Source organism: Mus pahari, chromosome 11 (genome assembly GCF_900095145.1).
Source record: "Mus pahari chromosome 11, PAHARI_EIJ_v1.1, whole genome shotgun sequence".
In the NCBI taxonomy this organism is placed as follows: domain Eukaryota; kingdom Metazoa; phylum Chordata; class Mammalia; order Rodentia; family Muridae; genus Mus; species Mus pahari.
The window spans coordinates 23,531,338-23,549,355 of NC_034600.1; the positions used below are offsets into that span (position 1 = coordinate 23,531,338).

An 18,018-nucleotide genomic window follows, 5' to 3' on the forward strand; every position below is an offset into this window, starting at 1 on the left:
AGAGGCTGAACACATGTTGATGTCATGAGTCACAGTTCCACTCTCAGGTGTAGCCCACAAAACTGTGTCTACAGGTAGGTGGGCAGGAGATGCCACCTGCTGTGTTCATAGCCGTGTCTGTGGACATTCCCAAGCCTGAGAATAGCCCAAATGTCTACCAGAAGCAAAGCAAACTGAGACACACAGACACAGTGAACGAAAAGAACGAGAAAAGTACAGCCCTACACAACATATTGTCTGAAGTGTAACAAGGGGGGGGGGCAGGCAGCAAGACATATTCCCAATGATGTTAGAAAACACACACACAACAAAAGAGTTCTGTGCTGGCAGAAGCCACCAGTCCTCCCTGGGTGCAGACATAAGGGGACCTTCTGGGTTGCTGGCAATACATTCTGTTGTTGATCTGCATGACACTACAGTTTGTACACAATCACTGGACTTGTGGTCCACACCTTTTAATATGCATGCTATGTATACACTAATAAAAGTGCTAAATAGAGATGGGGAGAAGATCCACGCCTTCATAAAAGTTTGTTCTCTCCGTTCTGGGACTCCCAGGTAGTCCACCTTCTTAGAGCCTGCTTCCGGTGCAACATGTCCTGTGAATATGTGACAAATGTTTATAAGGAACTACTTCACAGGGATTTTATTTAAGTAAAGGAAATCTGCCTAAGGGTATATTATCTTCCCCTTTGGGGATGGAAAAACTACAGACTAGCTTGTTTTTTGAATTCTCCCTTCCTTCAACACATATGAAGAGCTGAAACTCTCTCGTTTACATAATTTCCCTTTTTATGTCTCCGTGGAGTTTACTACCTCAAATTTATTTTGCGAAATTTTGTTAGCTATTCCATTAAGCCTTAATTAGAGTATAATGAAATTATAAATTCATAAAATAAAAACAAAAACCGTTGCTCCTACAAACGTTCAGTTCTTTAGTGAGGCTCTGGCTTTACCTGAAGTGGGGGAAGGAACCGTGGGGAAAGGAACCTGTGAAGGCTGAATCTCAGCCCAACAAGATGGATATGGGATGGAAGGGGACGCGGACGCAGACCCGGACCAAGGGCAAGGAGACTTGGGGGGGGGGGGTATCTTTCTTGGTCTACCCTGGGCTTCTGCCCATTCGCTCTCCCACCAGTCGCAGCTGTCAAAGCTCAGTGGCCTGGAGTGGAGACGGGGCGGGGCTTGGGGCGGAGGCGGAGCCTCGGAGAGCATCTTCTGGCCCCGGGGCCTGGACTGGCCCGCCGCCCCCACCTGCAGCGCGGCGGAGCGCGGGCGCGTCACTCCCAGCGGAAGCGCCAGCCCCGCGTCTGGCGAGGTGCGCGCCTCGCCGCTCCCGCTCCAGCGCTTCGTAGCCCGCCTGTGTCTGCAGGGCAGGGGCGGGGGGGCCCGGTGACAAGGACAGGGGACTGAGATCGCAATCGCCGCCGAATCGTCGACAGTCACCCAGCTCGGACGGCGCGTCCGAGCAGAAGCCGATCAGGAAGGTGGAGGACCACTGCGGATCCGACAGCGCGTCCCAGGTCAGTCCGCCCGCTGCACTTGGGAAAACTTTGGGATGCGGTGACAGCTGCGAGACTGAGGCACCGAGGGTCGCGAGGCCGTGTGGCCTCGGTGCGCCCCGCGAACCCCGCACATTTGACACCGCAGCTGCCAGTGTGGGGACCGAGACCCTTATACCGCGGACCACTACGGGCCACCGAGGGCCAGCGGGCTTCAGGGGCCTCCCGGGAGACTCCGGCTCGCCCGCGCCCCGCCGCGCGCCTCCGGGTTCCCGCAAGTCCCCAGCTCCCGTTGGCGGCTCGCGCTCGGACCCCGCGGGTCTGCGGATTCCACCGCCTTCGGGCCTCGCGACGCGGGAGGAGCGGCCCGGGGCCCAGGGCTGCGGGGTGGGAGCCCCGCGGCGGGAGCGGCGCGCACTCGGCCGGTGGAGCGCGCGGGTCGCGGGGTCCGGCAGGAGCGCGTGGCCGCAGGTGCCCGTGGCCGCTGGGCAGCGGAGGTACGGAGCGCGGGCTGGGGCCGCGGAGCCGATTGTAATCTCGGGCTGCAGGAACCAGGGTCGCCGGGTAGGCAGTCCGGTCCCTGCGGCGCCTGGGTGCGCACATCCTTGGCACCGGGCATCCAGACCCCTTCAGCCGAGAGCGGGCTGCAGAGCGGCGCCAGCCCGGGCGGAGGACCAGTGCTGCCCGCTCTCTGGCACGCCATCTCCCCAGCGAGGGCCGCGTGCTAGGCTACGCGGGGACCACTGCCCAGGGCCTCCCGGCACAAGCCTTTTTCTTGGGCAGCTGCCTGCCCTGGCTTGGAGTGGAGGCGACGAAATGAGCACCCCGCCCCCATCCGCGCCCCAGCGCTGTCGCCCCAGTCACCTTCCTTTGCCCTTCTCTGACAGCACCTTGGACTTGCTCTCTTCTGAACTGGGGAAAATCTGAGGAAACCAGGCACGGACCTTGGAGATACGCCGCCTGCACACTCAACAGTCTGGAAATCCAGTCACCTTGGTACCTCGCTGTTTCCCAGACACTTTTTGGAGGAGCAGGTTTGCAATTTCTACCCCGTCCTCATCCCCCCCCCCCCCGTCTCTGTCTCTGCTGAGGGAGGGAATCTTCTGAGGAGAAGATGGGATCTAGGCACCCCATAACCTAGCCCCAGAGCCCAAGGAGGAGCTCATGGGAGACATCATAGCTTTGTAACTATGTGAGGGAAACAGCCCACCTTATAAACTAACTCCTTCCCGCGGGCAGTTCCTGAATATTTCTTAGAAGACTGGAGACCCAAGAAAGCTGACTTTTCCTGAGCATCTTTTATTTGGCTCCGACTCTCTCCTTGCTGGGAAGAGACACGTTTTGCTTATGACCTCTGGCTGGCCTCATTCCAGTTGCTGTCTGGCTTTGGACCGCTTGCCCATCAGGACAGTGATTTTGAAGAGCTGATTGCGAAGAGAAAGCTGCAAGCCTCTAATCCTGGTTGGCTCCTGCTCAGGATTTTAGTCTTCTGTGGGATCCGTGGGCTCCCTCTGGACTGTGGCAGCACCTCTGCCCTTCACCCCTGCAAGGAAATTAATTGTCAAACAACTTGGGGGTGGTGGTGGAGGCACCCCTGTGTGAGCAGATGCAGGGCTTAGAAGCAACCAGGAAACAAACAGGAGTAAGAAATCCTTTTAAAAAGGCTTACATGATTCTGGGACTAAGAAAAGATAGAGATGCCATTGGCGTGTGAAACCTGGCATTTCCCTATTAGGTCCCACCAGTCCGGGGGACTCACATAAGCAGGACCTGTATTGGGTGATGGGTATTTGGAACCTAGTACTTACTGAATTCATAAGCAGTAAATGCCTCCCGAGTTTTAAACTCACAATCATCTACAGTAATGTAGATATTGCCCCCTCCCACCCCACCCCACCCCCACTTAGGAACAATACTCCCAAACATGGTAACTCTGGGAGAGCCCAGGTTCCCCACCTCTTTCACCTCAGGGCAGGAACTAGGGTAAGAGAAAGGACTGTTCTGAGCTTTAGAGCCGTATACCCACTTTATAGCTCCACAGCAAGACAACTGTTTTCTAAGAGGGAACACAAAGGAAAGTCTCTCTCCTGTCCTGATGAATAGAAAGCTGGGGACGGTGGGAGGACAAAGGCAATAGGAAGGATCAGCTCCAAGATGGCTTTCCAAGCATGTTAAGACTTATAACATGCTGGGTACCACACTAATCAGGTACCCCACTGGGCCCTGCCGTGGGATGTCCGTCATCTAAGAGGCAGGGAGATACTGAGATACTGTACTCCAGGTAGGCAGAAAGAAGGAATGACCTTGGGAGAGTCCAATCGCCTTTCCTACTCTCTGAACAAAGTATGGACTGAACCAGATGAGCACCGAGGGGTGGGCCTGCCTGCAAACAGACTCGAGCTAGGTTGCCGTGCGTGGGATCCGTTCCAGACTCATTTACAAACTAGGAGTCGTTGAAATGTGATAAACCGAACACTGTAGGGATTTCTAAACAAGGAATTAAAACACTCAACTCCAAATGGGAGAGATGCAGGCAACAAATCATCAGTGTTTATGCGCCTCTGAATAGCTCTGATTTCTTTTGGTAGGAGCTGACAGCTGGCTGACAGAAACCTCATCCAACGAGAGAAGAGACTAAACCTAAGTATGAAATTAGGAATGATGTCTTCAGGTAACTTTCTATTTCCATTCGGAGTGGGTGTCTGCAAGGGTGAGTGTGGCGGGTTTGCTCCATTTGTCAACAGATATTTTTTTTTCCCAAGGGCTCCTGAGTCTGAGGTGCCATGCTTTGCCTGTCTTCTAGTTTCCTGGTGGCAGAATAGAGAGCTGGGGATCCCAGCTTCAGCCTGCAAACTCTCCGTCCGTGCACACTATCTGATGCTTCTAGTGTCTCTGGTCTTTCTGAGCAGTTTGTTCATATGGCCAGTCTTTGGGGTTGTCAGCTACATAGGGTGGGGCAGCGTCTGGAGTCCAGATGATCTGTCCACGGACTTTTCAACCCACCTCTGGTTTTTGCCCTGTGCCTCACTGCCACCCTGCATGGTGCCTGGGCTTCCTGGGGCCTACAGGTCAAGGGTCATATATACCATATACATGGCAGCATTGATCACTCTGACAGCCCTCCTCTCCCTCCAAAGCTTATTTGAAGTTGCTCATTCGATAACACCTTTCCTCTAGAGCTGTCTTTGTCCTTGGAAGTATATTCCTTTGAGTCCCCCACCCAAAAAAAGGTAAATAAATTTTGAGTGGAAGCTTAACTAGCAAGGAACAGTGATGCATCCTAACTAAAGTTAAAGACTTCTACTTTTAACCAGGAATGAGGCTGGAGCGATGGCTCAACTCTTAAGATCACTGGCTTCCCTTCCAAAGGACCCAGGTTCAATTCCCAGCACCCACATTGCTCCTCACAACTGCCTATATCTCTTAGTTCAAGGGGATCAGATGCCCTATTCTGGCATCTGAGGGCACCAGCACAGGCATACATATGGGCAAACATTTATACACATAAAATAAAAGGCATACATATGGTCAGATGCTCATACACATAAAATAAAACATAAGAAAGAAATAAAATAGAGAGAGGGATTTATACCTACTTAGTAATTAGGATCGTCTAATAATGTAGGGACCCATAAGGAAAATCTAGTAAATTCTTACCAGATTCCACTCAATCTAATGAATCATTGCTTACAGAGTAAAAAAGTCATTTCCAATAGTCCATCTGTAATTTAAAGTTATTTACTTAGTTTGTGTGCACTTGTATGTTGTCATGTGTGTGCAGATGCACATAATTTTATATATATGGCATCCAGAGGAAAACCTTGTTTCATTTCTCAGGCACTGTCTATTTTGTGGTATGTGTGCATGGTGTGTGTGCATATATTTATGCACATTGCTCATTTGTGAGCACATGTTGGTTTACAGGTACGTGTGCGCGCGTGTGTCTCTGTGTGTGTGTGTGTGTGTGAGTGTGTGTGTGTGTGTGTGTGTGTGTGTGTGTGTGTGTGTGTTCTGTCTTCACTTTCCATATCCACCCTATGTTTATGTGGATGCTGAGGATCTGACTTCTGGTCCTCCCACTTACATACTAAGTCCTTTACAGACTAAGATGTCTCCCTAGCTGTTACCATTTCTTTAAAGTCTTTCACTAACTGGGAACTCACCAGGTAGGCTGGGCTAACTTGCTGATGCAGTGAGGCCCAGGATCTATGTATTTCTACTTCTTGAGTGCTGGAGTTACAGGCACGCACTCCCATTCCCATATTTCTTCTAGCATCAGTTCTGGAAGTCAAACTCAGGTCCTCATGCTCTCAAAGTAACTGTTTGAGCCCCCCCCCCCCCAAGCCCTCTTCCCAGCTGTTATTTTAAAAGGCTTTGGGTTTGGGATGCGATAGAAAGAGAAGGTTAAATTCTGAGATAAAATTCTTGAAAAGAGGAGTGAACCAAGCAGGAGGCACAATAGGAAACCTTCCTTCCGGTGCTAAGTTCACTCCCATGGGCACACAGCATACATATTATAAGACTGTCACTCCACAGATGATGAAGCCAACACCCCAGGAGGCCTTGACTAGGGTATACAGCTAGCATATATGAAAATTAGGGTTGAGCTCTGGGTCTGTCTGACTCTGCACCTGTTCCAGTCGACCTGTGACCTATGTGAAGGGCACAATGACACTGAGAAAGTGTCAGTAAAGGAAGAAAGCAAATGGGCTGACTGCATGTCCGTCTACATGGTCTCAGCGCCGGGTTCTCAGGGTGCTTCCTACAAGAGGAAAGACCGTTCCAGGCAAGAGAAGTGGGTCTTCATCAAACACTCTACAAAGAGAAATCATAGTCAAATGTCAGGTTTGGGGGGCTTACAGATTGATCTAACAAGGGTATCGACCCCCTCCGAGAGGGTGAAGTCCTAAAGACAGGGTTGTTCTAGTAAGGCAGTGACTGGCCCTAACCTCTGGGGTCCTAACCTCTGACATGTCTGACAGTCCTCTTCTAAAAACACTGAAGTTTCAACAGTAACAGATGGCCCTATGAAATATTAAAATTCAAGTGGACTAAGAAGCCATTACAGCTCAGTGTGGAAGCACATGCCTATGGTAGTAGATACTCTGGAGACTGAGGCAGAAGGATTGCTGGAGCCCAGGTGTTCAGGCCAGAGTCAGCAACCAACATAATGTCAAGGCTGGGAAGCCAGCTCACTTGGTTAACTACTTGCCATGTTAATCTGAGGACCCGAGTTTGGTCTCCAGCATCCACATAAAAGGTGCACACTTGCAATCTCAGCACTGGGAAAGGAGGCTCAGCCCGATCCCTGGGCTCTCTGGCCAGCTAAACTTAGCCTTCTCAGAGATCCCTAGGAACTTATCATAAGTAACAAGGTGGGTCGCTCCAGAAGGACACTGGAAACTGACCTCTGGCTACACACAGGCATGTCCCCACCCCAGTGAACATGCACCGACATCATATGCAACCGTGATTTACAAACAGAATTTATTCCAGTGAAAAGTAAGCCTCCTAGACTCTTTTTTGCTGCCATCATCTACATAATAGAAGAAGCAGCCAGTTGGTACTCAGCTCAACCTCCCTGACACCCTGCGGTCCACAACATCCCCATTTCTGAGGGATAAAGAAGAGGCCGCTGCCCTCTCAGCTATCCCAATCTCTACTTTGTTGAGAGTTCCCTGTCTTAGAACCTTCTGACTCCAGCCTTGGTGAGAGAAAAGCTGTGAGCATAACTGCTCAGGATTTGGGTTGTAGAAGAGGGCTGTGTGTGTGTGTGTGTGTGTGTGTGTGTGTGTGTGTGTGTGTGTGTGTGTGTATAAAGTAAACTAAAGTCTTTCCATCTTTCCACACACTTAAAGGCTCTTAGACTTAAGAATGAGAACAACCAAATAAGAGTCTTCGTGTAATATTGAAAGTCAGAGCAGGGCAGGATGGCATAGGCCTTGGGGTCAGAGGCAGTCAGATCTCTGTGAGTTTGAGACCCAACATGGTCTACATTGTGAATTCTAGATATCCAGGACAATGTAGTGAGACCTCATCTCAAACAAACAAGAAGTCAGAGCATTGTAACTTGTTCTTATTAAAGTGTCTATTTCGCAAGCATGACTTTGGCCTAAGGATTTTTTTAAACTTGTTTTTTGTGATTGCTCTTGTATCCTTTCTTGGCTTGGATACTAAGTGGTTTCTGTACTTGATATTTTGTTCCAATGCCTCCTAATTTCTTTGCATATTAAACCAGTTTGTATATGAAAACTGGAAAGAAGTGGTTTCTGTGGTATTCTCATGCGAACTTTCCAATGCTTTCCTTCCAGAGTAGACCTGCAAGTTGGTACCCACACTGCCATCCTAATTCCTGCATCCCACATCTCAGGTATGTTCTGATGGTAGAATAGCTCTTCTAGACTTCGATGATTTGGGAGAGGAAACCAAAGCATTTGCATCTTCAGGCTGTGCATCTGTTCCCTCAGTGCTTTTCTGTGCTTCAGGAATGATATTAAAACAGAGGAGTTCAATTTGGAGTTCCACCATTTGTGGGCTTATTCATGGCAATGCCAATGGAACATCCAACAAGAAATATTATTATTTTTAAAAAAGAAATATTATTATTAATGATACCATAAGAACTGGGCTGGGCTGTGAAAGGAAGGTCTCATATGACCTACCTTTGCATATGTTGACCTTTTCTGTATAGAGGCGCCTATAAAACCCAGAGTGGTGCTGTATGGAAGAATGTGTGGAAATATACTGTTTAAAGAACAGATGCCTCTAAATACAACACCCTGTTGAAAAACGGAGCATCACTGGGACTTGAGAGGCCTCTGGTGACCCTCCCAGATGACACTGGTTTCTCTCCTCCATCAGCGCCCACTCTCCCTTCGGATGCTTGTCATAGTTGTCCTCTTTGCTTTCGTCATTGTCCTCCATTTATAATAGACTCCTAAGAAAGAGAACATTAACTAGACAGTGAGCACAAAGCCAGATGATGAAGGAAGGCTGATATTGCCTGTATGTGGTGAAAGTCTCAGAAGGTGAGCTGGCCCAGGATGCGTGAGTACTTGTAGGACCCCTAGGCAGGGTCAAGAATGAGTCCTGGGATTCCTGGGGCTCATCTTAATATGGACTCTGCCTGGACATGGTGCAAAGCAGTGACTGAGTACCCAAAGGGTGTGGGGCTGTTTGTTTAACCTTTCTCTCCCAAGCCCACCAGGACTTGCCCTAGGATGTCAGAGCCGAGTGAGTGAGTCAGAGCAGAGCTAACATGAGCACTATTTGGGGACAGCATGGGGGTAGGGGGAACATGGAGACGAGTCCGGACATAGCAAGTAAAGACCAGAACTGAAGCCAGGCTGCAATGTGCTTTGGTCCTCGGGGGAAAGATAGACCGTGGTGGATGACTGCACTGAGCATGTCTGTGGACATCCTGGCAGGTCCCTCCAGCATTCTCTGGGGCTGGGGGGGGGGGCTCTCTTCCAGGGTCTTTGGCTTCCATGGCATAGCGCTCTGTTTTTCTTGTTTACCATTTGATCTCAGTAGGTTCCATCCTTCAGTTAAGTCTTGAGACTATGTTCCAGTTGTCACCTGAAGGTTTGGCTAAATATAGGATTCTAAGCCGAGGGCCATTTCTCCTTCAGATGTTTAAAGACACTTCTTCTGCATTGTGTCTCATTGCTATTGTTGATATACCCCAATCTATACTCATGTTTGATTCCTTGGTATGTGACTTATCCCCAAACCCAAGGGCCTTCCTCTGCCATCAAGACTGTGGAATCTTCTGGTCTGTGCCCTGGAAGTGCACACGCCCATGTTATGGGAAGTGCACACGCCCATGTTATGGGAAGTGCACAGGCACAAGTTATGGGCAAGTGCTGTTTCACTCAGTGAAATGCTCTCCTTTTGCCTTTCGATTGGATAATTCTTTATTCCCCAGGCCTGGGACCCCCCTCCCCACTTTTGTGGTGGATTGCTTCTCGTGCTCCCTGTTTGATATAGTTGCCTTGCTGACATGGAGATAAAATATTCTGACCAAGAGCAACTTGGAGAAGAGAGGCTTTGTTTGCCTTACACTTCCAGCTCATAACCACTGGGGGAAGTCAGGGCAGGACTCCCTCCTGGTCCTGTTTCATGTAGCCTAGCTTCCTTATACATCTCATATCTGCTTAGCAGTGGTGTGGTCCTCAGTGGGCTAGGTGCTTCTTCATCAGTCACTAAGCAAGACGTTTACCCATAGGCCAGACTGATCTAGGCAGTTCCTAAGGCAAGTCTTTCTTCTCATGACTCTAGGCTGTGGAGTTGATGGTTGCTGTTAACTTGGACACTGATCTACCTCTTTTTCTTGCTAGAAATATTGTTTGGATGCTGGAATTCCCAGACTGGATTTCTGGTTGTTTTTCCCCCCCTGTTGGGAGTTATTTTTGTTTTGGGAGATGGAGGGTCTCTCTGTGAGGCTGGCTTTGAACTTGTGGTCCTTCTGCTTCTCCTTCCTGAATGCTGGGATTACAGTCTGGTGCCACAAAGCCCGGCTTTTTTCCTTTATCTTTCACCGCGTTTGAAGATTCTCAGCACTACTGCCATCCCGTTTGCTACTGAGCTTTGCGGGCCTCTTTCATGTTCTTTTGAGATTTCATGGTCTCTGAATATTCTTCTTCACAGAGTCTTTCTCCCACCCATCCTTGCTCCCTCAGGGATACTGAGTTTTTGAAGCTTTTATCTATTGGCTCATGACTAAAGGGCTGGACGGGAGGACCAGTGAGAAGGCTGGTGCACACTCGGGTGATGCTTGTCACTTGTGAGTCTCATTGTGGATGGCCCCGGTGACGTGTGAAACCCTTTGGTATTCTCTAAGGCAGGTAGGCTGTTGAATGCAGGCCTGAGCAGCCTTCGCCCCAGGGGTCGGTGTCTTCTGTCAGTCTTTCTGCAGCTGGTGTGGAGGGTGGGATACACTTCAGCTCTTTTCAGACAATCGCTTCCTTGTCTTCAGTCCAGAGACCCTGGGTCTTAGCATTTTCAGAGAACAGAGCCCTAGGTGGCCCCAGGGTGGAAGCAGGGCACTGTCTGTCACCGGTGGCCTGGAGTTGGAGGAGCCACCCCTTAGCCACACTTCCTGAGCTTTCACAGGTCAGCGTGGCCCAGGGATCTGAGTGAACGTGGAGTTGGTGTACTGGCTGGGGATGGAGTCTCGGACTCAGGGAGTGTGGGAGGCTTTCTGCTGCTGTCCCTGGAGGTCTCAGGGGAGCAGCAAGGCTTGCCTGCTCCCTAGCATCCTTTGACTCTTCTTACTGTGGAACCCCAGTTCTAATGCGCCCTGCTGTAAAGTGTCTGTGTTGTGCATGGGGTCAGCTCACTTTAGGCCTTCCAGGATGCTATTTTCTCCCCTGTTTTCTCTCTGGCTTTGTGAGTATATGTCTTTTAAAAAACTCTTTCGTTTGGGGAGGTTTCAGGAGGGAGCAAAATGAGCTGTGTGCATTCTGCTGTATAAGCCCTAACCCTAGCCATCTGTAGCCATATTTGCAGAATTTGGTTCTGCCCCTATAAACAGAGCTTGTCATCACAGATAATTGCAGATTAGGCTTCACCATCTTTCTTCTTCTTTTGTCTGTCTGCAAAAGTCTTTTTCTAACGTTAATTTAAAAAATATGTATTATTACTCTTGTGTGCGTGGAGACATGTCATGGTGCACGGGTGGAGGCCGAAGGACAACTTTCTGGCATGGATTCACTCTCTCCCCCTTTATGTAGGTTCACGGGCTTGAACCTGGGTCATCAGGCTTGCACAGTGACCTTTGCCCATGAGGCCTTCTTATTGACTTCTTAATTTTGTTTGTTTATTTGTTTGTTTTGGTGCTGGGGACAGAACTGGGAACCTTTCACGGTCTAGGCAAATGCTCTACCACTGAATTACATGCCCAGCCAAACCTGCTAAATTCGTACACAATCTTCAAAAAGAAGCTCCGTTATCTGACTTCTGAAAAGCCTCATTTGTTCCTAACTGACGAAAACTGTTTAAATCTTGTGAACCTTGCTATAACCGGTTCCGTATAGCATCTTCCAGGTCTCTGTGAGCTCCTCAGGACAGGCTGGTATCTCTGCAGCTCTGCCCAGCACCTATCAGGAACTTACAGATGACAACGCTGAATTCATCTCTTTGCGTGCCGACTCTGCCTTCCCCCTGTTGGCCTTCTGATCGCTGTGTACTCTTCCCTCTAGTAAGGGACTAGTCTGTTAGTCACCTCTCCTATTTCAAACAGAAAATTCCCATCCCAAAATCCTAGTCCTTTTTATTTCTTTATTTTTGAGCCAGGGTCACACTCTCTAGCTCCCACACTGGCTTTAAACATATTCTGTGGACCAGACTGGCCTCAAACTCATCATGATCTTCCTGCCTACACATCTCAAATGCCAGGATTACCAGAGTGATCCAGCAGCTGGGAGTCAGTGATCAGCCCGTTTACTGTGCTGTGCTGGCATTGCATAGAACTGGACAGCCACCTTGGTGGAGAAGTGTTCCTAGTTCTCATCTATACAATGACAATGCATGGTATGAACTAGGGACAGCGTCTTATGAGGCCTTGGTTACAAAAAATAATAAAATATGCTCTAAATAATGAGAAGATCCAGAGACTAGGAGAAACACTACCTTTTTAAAATTTATTCAGATTATATCTACATGCTCTACATGTCACGTTTATAAAACCTACCTCTGTCTTCTGCTGTAAACACAGATGAAAGACAAACTTTCCTTTAGCTCAATATAAAGTGATGATTATTATTACCCCCATCATGAAATTCTCTGTTGAGGAAGTCTGAACCAGAGATATTTAAATAAATAAATTAAACATGTAATTTTAGTGCCAATGGTAAAGATTAAGAGATTATAAATCCTCCATTTCTCCTTTTAAAGTTTTTTTTACATTTGATTTTCTCTGTCTATGTGTGTGTGTGTGTGTGTGTGTGTGTGTGTGTGTGTGTTGCCTGCTTGTATGTCTGAGCACTACCTGCATGTGGGTTGCCTGAGGAGAACACAAGCAGACATCAGATTCTCTGGAACTGGTACCACAGTTTTGAGCTGGGAATTGAATCTGGACCCTCTGGACGAGCAGCCAGTGCACTTAATGACTGAACCATCGCTCCAGTTTCTTAAATAATAATAATTTTCTATAAGATCTGTTCATTTAGGTTTGTGTGCATGCATATGCACGTGTGTGGTCTATGCATTGGTTGGGGGAATGCACGGACTCGTATGCTTATGCTAGTACAATCACACTTTGCTTCTTTTTTTTTTTTTTCTGAGACAGGGTTTCTCTGTATAGCCCTGGCTGTCCTGGAACTCACTTTGTAGACCAGGCTGGCCTCAAACTCAGAAATATGCCTGCCTCTGCCTCCTGAGTGCTGGGATTAAAGGCGTGTGCCACCTTAATATGAATGTTTAAGCTATGTTCTTCAAGAGCAGAAAATAAGCAGACTGTTGTTAAATATGAAATTTAGGAAAAGACTTGAGTTCCTGCTCTAAGGAAGAATTTAAAGAAACGTTTTAACTTACAATTCCATAAAAGTTACTATTACTCTGAAATTTCTTTTATTTTTGCAATTTATGATTTTGCTCTGCTTCAGTTAATAGCAAAATCTCATCTATGTCCTGATCATACGTATTTCAAAAATAGACAAAATGACAAGATGAATACAAGTTGGATATTGAGTCTTACTGTCATTTTTTTTTTTTTTTTTGATAACCAGGTATTGATTTCTGACTTTTGAAGATGGATGAAGGCTCAGAAGTTTCAACGGACGGAAATTCTTTGATCAAAGCAGTGCATCAGAGCAGGCTTCGCCTCACTAGACTTTTGCTAGAAGGTGGCGCCTACATCAACGAGAGCAACGACCGTGGGGAAACCCCTTTAATGATTGCTTGTAAGACCAAACATGTCGATCAACAGAGCGTCGGTAGAGCCAAGATGGTTAAATACCTTCTAGAGAACAGCGCTGACCCCAACATCCAGGACAAATCTGGGAAAAGTGCCCTGATGCACGCATGCTTGGAAAGAGCCGGCCCAGAGGTGGTGTCCTTGCTCCTCAAGAGTGGGGCGGATCTCAGCCTGCAGGACCATTCCGGCTACTCAGCTCTGGTTTATGCTATCAATGCAGAAGACAGAGATACCCTGAAAGTCCTCCTTAGTGCTTGCCAGGCCAAAGGCAAAGAGGTCATCATCATAACTACGGCGAAGTCACCCTCTGGAAGGCACACCACCCAGCAGTACCTAAACATGCCTCCCGCGGACATGGATGGGAGCTACCCGCCGGCCACGCCTTCGGAAATTGACATCAAAACAGCCTCGTTGCCACTTTCGTATTCTTCTGAGACGGACCTGACCCTTTTTGGCTTCAAGGATAAAGAGTTGTGTGGGGGCAGTGATAACACATGGGACCCAGACTCTCCCCGGAGGAAGCCTGTGATAGCCACTAATGGGCCCAAGCTATCCCAGGCCCCAGCCTGGATCAAGAGTACCCCGTCATTAAAGCACCAGGCCAGAGTAGCCTCCTTGCAAGAGGAGCTCCAAGATATCACTCCAGAGGAAGAAATAGCCTACAAAACCAACGCGCTGGCACTCTCTAAGCGGTTCATCACCAGGCACCAGAGCATCGATGTAAAAGACACGGCACACTTGCTCAGGGCCTTTGACCAGGTCAACTCAAGGAAAATGTCATATGATGAAATAAATTACCATTCCCTGTTTCCAGAAGGAAACCAGACAAGCATGGAGATTCCCACTGACCAGGACCCAGACTCTAACCAGATTTTTGCCTCCACGCTGAAGAGTATAGTTCAAAAGCGAAACTCTGGGGCCAATCACTACAGCTCTGATTCGCAGCTCGCTGAGGGCATCACTCCTCCAACCTTAGAAGATGGAAAAGCTGCAAAGAAAAAGATCTTCGCGCCATCTCCTTCCTTGCTTTCAGGGTCCAAAGAATTAGTGGAGCCTGCCCCTCCCGGCCCCCTGAGCAGGAGGAATCACGCGGTGTTGGAAAGGCGTGGTTCAGGGGCTTTCCCCTTAGATCACAGTCTCCTGCAGAGCAGACCCGGCTTTCTGCCACCCTTGAATGTGAATCCTCACCCACCCATTACAGACATTGGTGTCAACAACAAGATCTGCGGCCTGCTTTCTTGTGGCCAAAAAGCGCTTATGCCGACCGCCCCTATTTTCCCGAAAGAATTTCAAACCAAAAAGATTCTGTTAAGGAGGCAGTCCCTGCAGACGGAGCAAATTAAGCAATTAGTCCATTTTTAAGGGCCCATTAGGAAACACGTTATGTTCAAATGTCTGTATCAGAAATACATAGACTTAGAGAAGAAATCCTAACTATATCCTTTTAAGTCTTAGCTAGTGCATCGCAGCTAGGCAAATCAAAATATAGTGTGTTTTGTATTAGGTACCGTGAGCACAGCTTAATACATAGCTTCTGAGGGAATTCTAACAAAATGAAAGCTGGTTTTTTTTTTTCTCAAAATGTCCAATATTTATCAACTTTCATGTGGTCCACGTTTTTTCATCTAATCAAAACATCACCAAGAAAGAAAGTTGCCCATGTTAGAAACACTTTTAACGTTTCAGATTGGCTTCACGTTCTATTATGAAACAATGCTCTCAAGTCAGTAATTTTGTGGACACTTTATGTCGACAAGGTTGTGGTTTTTCATGTTGCCAAAATCATTAAACAAAACACTGACATCAGTAAAGCGAAACTACAAAGGAAAATGTTGACTCAGGCAGGTAAAAGTCTAATTAAAACCTTTAAAGCATGAAAACTAGATAGACAGAGCCAGCAGTGTTCCTGTGGCTGCTAAATCTGCATCAGAGTGGCAGCTGGGGGTCGGGGGCGGAGGAGTTGGCTCATTGGCCCCCCTGCAAGTCGAATGGCCCCAGTTTGGATTCCCAGAATGCACTGTGACACATAGACAGAGTAATGCAAGCATCTGTAATCCCAGCATTCCCTGTGGGGAGATGGGTGGAGCCAGGAGAATCCCCAGAAGCGCATGTCTCAGATAGTCTGTCTACACTGAAGTAAAGAAACCCTGTATCAAACAAGGGAACAAGGATGACTGATACCAAAGGCCGTCCTCTGACAGGCCGACTTCTCATTCTCCAAACTGTCAGAGCGAGGCAGCAAGCCGTGTACCAAATCCTGTTGTTCTTATGCCATACATTGCTTTCAAACAAACTTGCCAATCATGTTATCTTATGGAATTACTCCTCCTGCTATTTTTGAGTATTTTATCCATAGGTTTCCCATATCAAGATACTATAAAAAGTAAAAAGGATGCACCCTGATATACATTATTCTTACCTTCCCAAAAGAAACACCCAAAATAGACTGGGGGGCGGGGAGCAAGAAGTTTAGGAATGAACACAAATGGGAATTAAATGCTTGCTTCACGTTAAAAAAGAAACACTGATTAATAGATTAGTTTAGTTTAGCTAAAATTACAAAATCCAAGTAGAAACCTAATCATAAGGTGTATTACAGGGTCACTACTAAGCAATATCTTTATTTCGGATATATAGTTATTAGACAATCATATTAAGATATATATAAAGATAACGTCCTTGGTGTGACACCTGGATCATCTAGTATTTTAGGGTCTATGAATAACTTGTAACAAAATACACATTACTATAAGATATTTAAAAAATGACAATATTACCTACATGACTTCAAAGTGTAGTGTTCACAGAATTCTTCACTCCGGCAGTTCTGAAGCAAAGACCAACTGAAGCACTAGAAAACCAAGGGTGTGAGTCTAATGACATCATCTCCAGCTTCCTTTCTTTGCCCAACAGGTGGCATGAGGCCTTTCTTGGTAATTTGATATAAGCATTTTGAAATGTACATAGAAATTATTTAATTATTTGTGGCTTTTATTTAAAAAACTAAATTGCAGGTTTTTCCATTTAATGTTTTGAAGAGACTCAATTACATTAGAAATATTTTTTATTAATAAATTAAAATTGTACTGATATTTCTAAGTAGCTGAATTCCTTTCACAAGTTTTAATATCACAAAAAGTACTTGACCTCACATGGTAAGGCGACAGTTTGGAAGAATATGTAAATAGAGTAATTCATTATCAAGGTGGTATCAATAAAGATTTAAAATATCATTTTGACTAAGTTTTATTTCTCCTTCAAATACTAATAATATTTCAACATAATTTCAAAAGAAATTGTTCCACACATGTACTTTAAATAACGAAAAGATAAGAGTAACTTGTCTTCCCAGCATGAAAACACAATTTGACATGATTAAAACTTTGATGACCATCACCATAATTTTTAACCTTCTTGAAATCCTAAGCTCACCTTAGATACCTGGGTTGTTAGAGTCTAGCTGTAAAGCTACTCCACCAGGCTTCTTACTGCACTAAATGGAATGTGTCGCTGGGCATCCATGATGAGTCTTCAAAGTTTCTTACAGGAATCGTGTGTGTGTGTGTGTGTGTGTGTGTGTGTGTGTATTTTACATTTATGTTTGAATTTCATATAGAGTTTGATTTAACATTAGCTTAAAGGTCACCTTTAAGTGGGCGGTTTTACAGGTACAGTTCTTAGTTCCGGATGAGCAGGATTCCTTAGACTACAGTTAATATAGACCCGAGGGCTCGCCATTTAGAGGGGACAGGCAGCCTTGTTACTAAGATGAGCTTGACATTGCCTCTCCTGAGAAGGCAGTGGCACCTGCCTAGTGTCTCCTTGGTGGATATGCTCAGGACAGGCATCTAGCTACAAAGCCCTTTCCAAATCTCCTTCTGTTCCTAGTAATTGTGATTCCTGTATTTGCTTAACAGAGATACTGCATTCATTTGGAAGGTAACGTTTGTGGGTGATGAGTCTAGGAATGATAGAGCTAGCAAGCCAGTCAGCTGTAGCAGACTGTCCCCCAGCCTCGGCATGGGGCATGACAGGTGAGTCAGTCTGAAAGAACAAGGTTACTTCATTTGCAGGGAAACAAATAGAAACAGGTATCGCCATGTTAAGCCAAACATGCCAGACTTAGGCAAATATACATATTGCCGTGTGGAATCTAGATTTAAATATATATTTAAATGTGACTACCATATGGAAATGTAAGCAGGACTATTTGGGGAGGGAGACTGGCTGGAAGGGGAGCAAATCCTGTATGAATATATTAAAGTGAGGCTAGAGAGATGGTTTGGTGGGTAAAGTACTTGCTGGGCAAGCTCGAAGAGATGAGCTCACATCTTCAGCTTCACATAAAAGCTAAGCACAGCTACCAGTCAGGGAGGCAGAGTTAGGAGCAGGAATGGGGTGGGGGTGGGGGTAGGGAGGTGGGTGGCTAGCCAGTACCAGCATAGCTATGAGCCAGGGAGACAGAGGCAAGAGCCTGGGGGGGGGGGGGGCGAGTGGGGAGTGGCTAGCCAGTTCCAGGTTTATCGAGGGTCCTTGTCTCAAAAAATAAATAGGGAACAATAAAGGGGGACATTCAAGATTGACCACTGGTTTGCACAC

General features: G+C 47.0%; 1 protein-coding gene across 3 annotated transcripts; it reads left to right on the top strand.

The window, feature by feature from the left end:
* The first annotated feature begins 1,215 nt into the window (after positions 1-1,215).
* Ankrd34b (ankyrin repeat domain 34B) lies at positions 1,216-16,652 on the top strand. Of its 3 annotated transcripts, none has more exons than XM_021208701.1 (5): positions 1,216-1,523; positions 2,390-2,536; positions 4,091-4,173; positions 7,814-7,872; positions 13,232-16,652. In XM_021208701.1, exon 5 carries the CDS (start codon positions 13,255-13,257, stop codon positions 14,779-14,781), a length of 1,527 nt encoding a protein of 508 aa, XP_021064360.1. In that variant the 5' UTR covers positions 1,216-1,523; positions 2,390-2,536; positions 4,091-4,173; positions 7,814-7,872; positions 13,232-13,254; the 3' UTR covers positions 14,782-16,652. The 3 variants fall into 3 exon arrangements, with proteins under 3 accessions (XP_021064360.1, XP_029399953.1, XP_029399954.1); XM_029544093.1 differs by having other exon boundaries at positions 1,311-1,523; positions 7,819-7,872; positions 13,232-16,621; XM_029544094.1 differs by lacking the exon at positions 7,814-7,872 and having other exon boundaries at positions 1,311-1,523; positions 13,232-16,621.
* Positions 16,653-18,018: the final 1,366 nt, after the last annotated feature.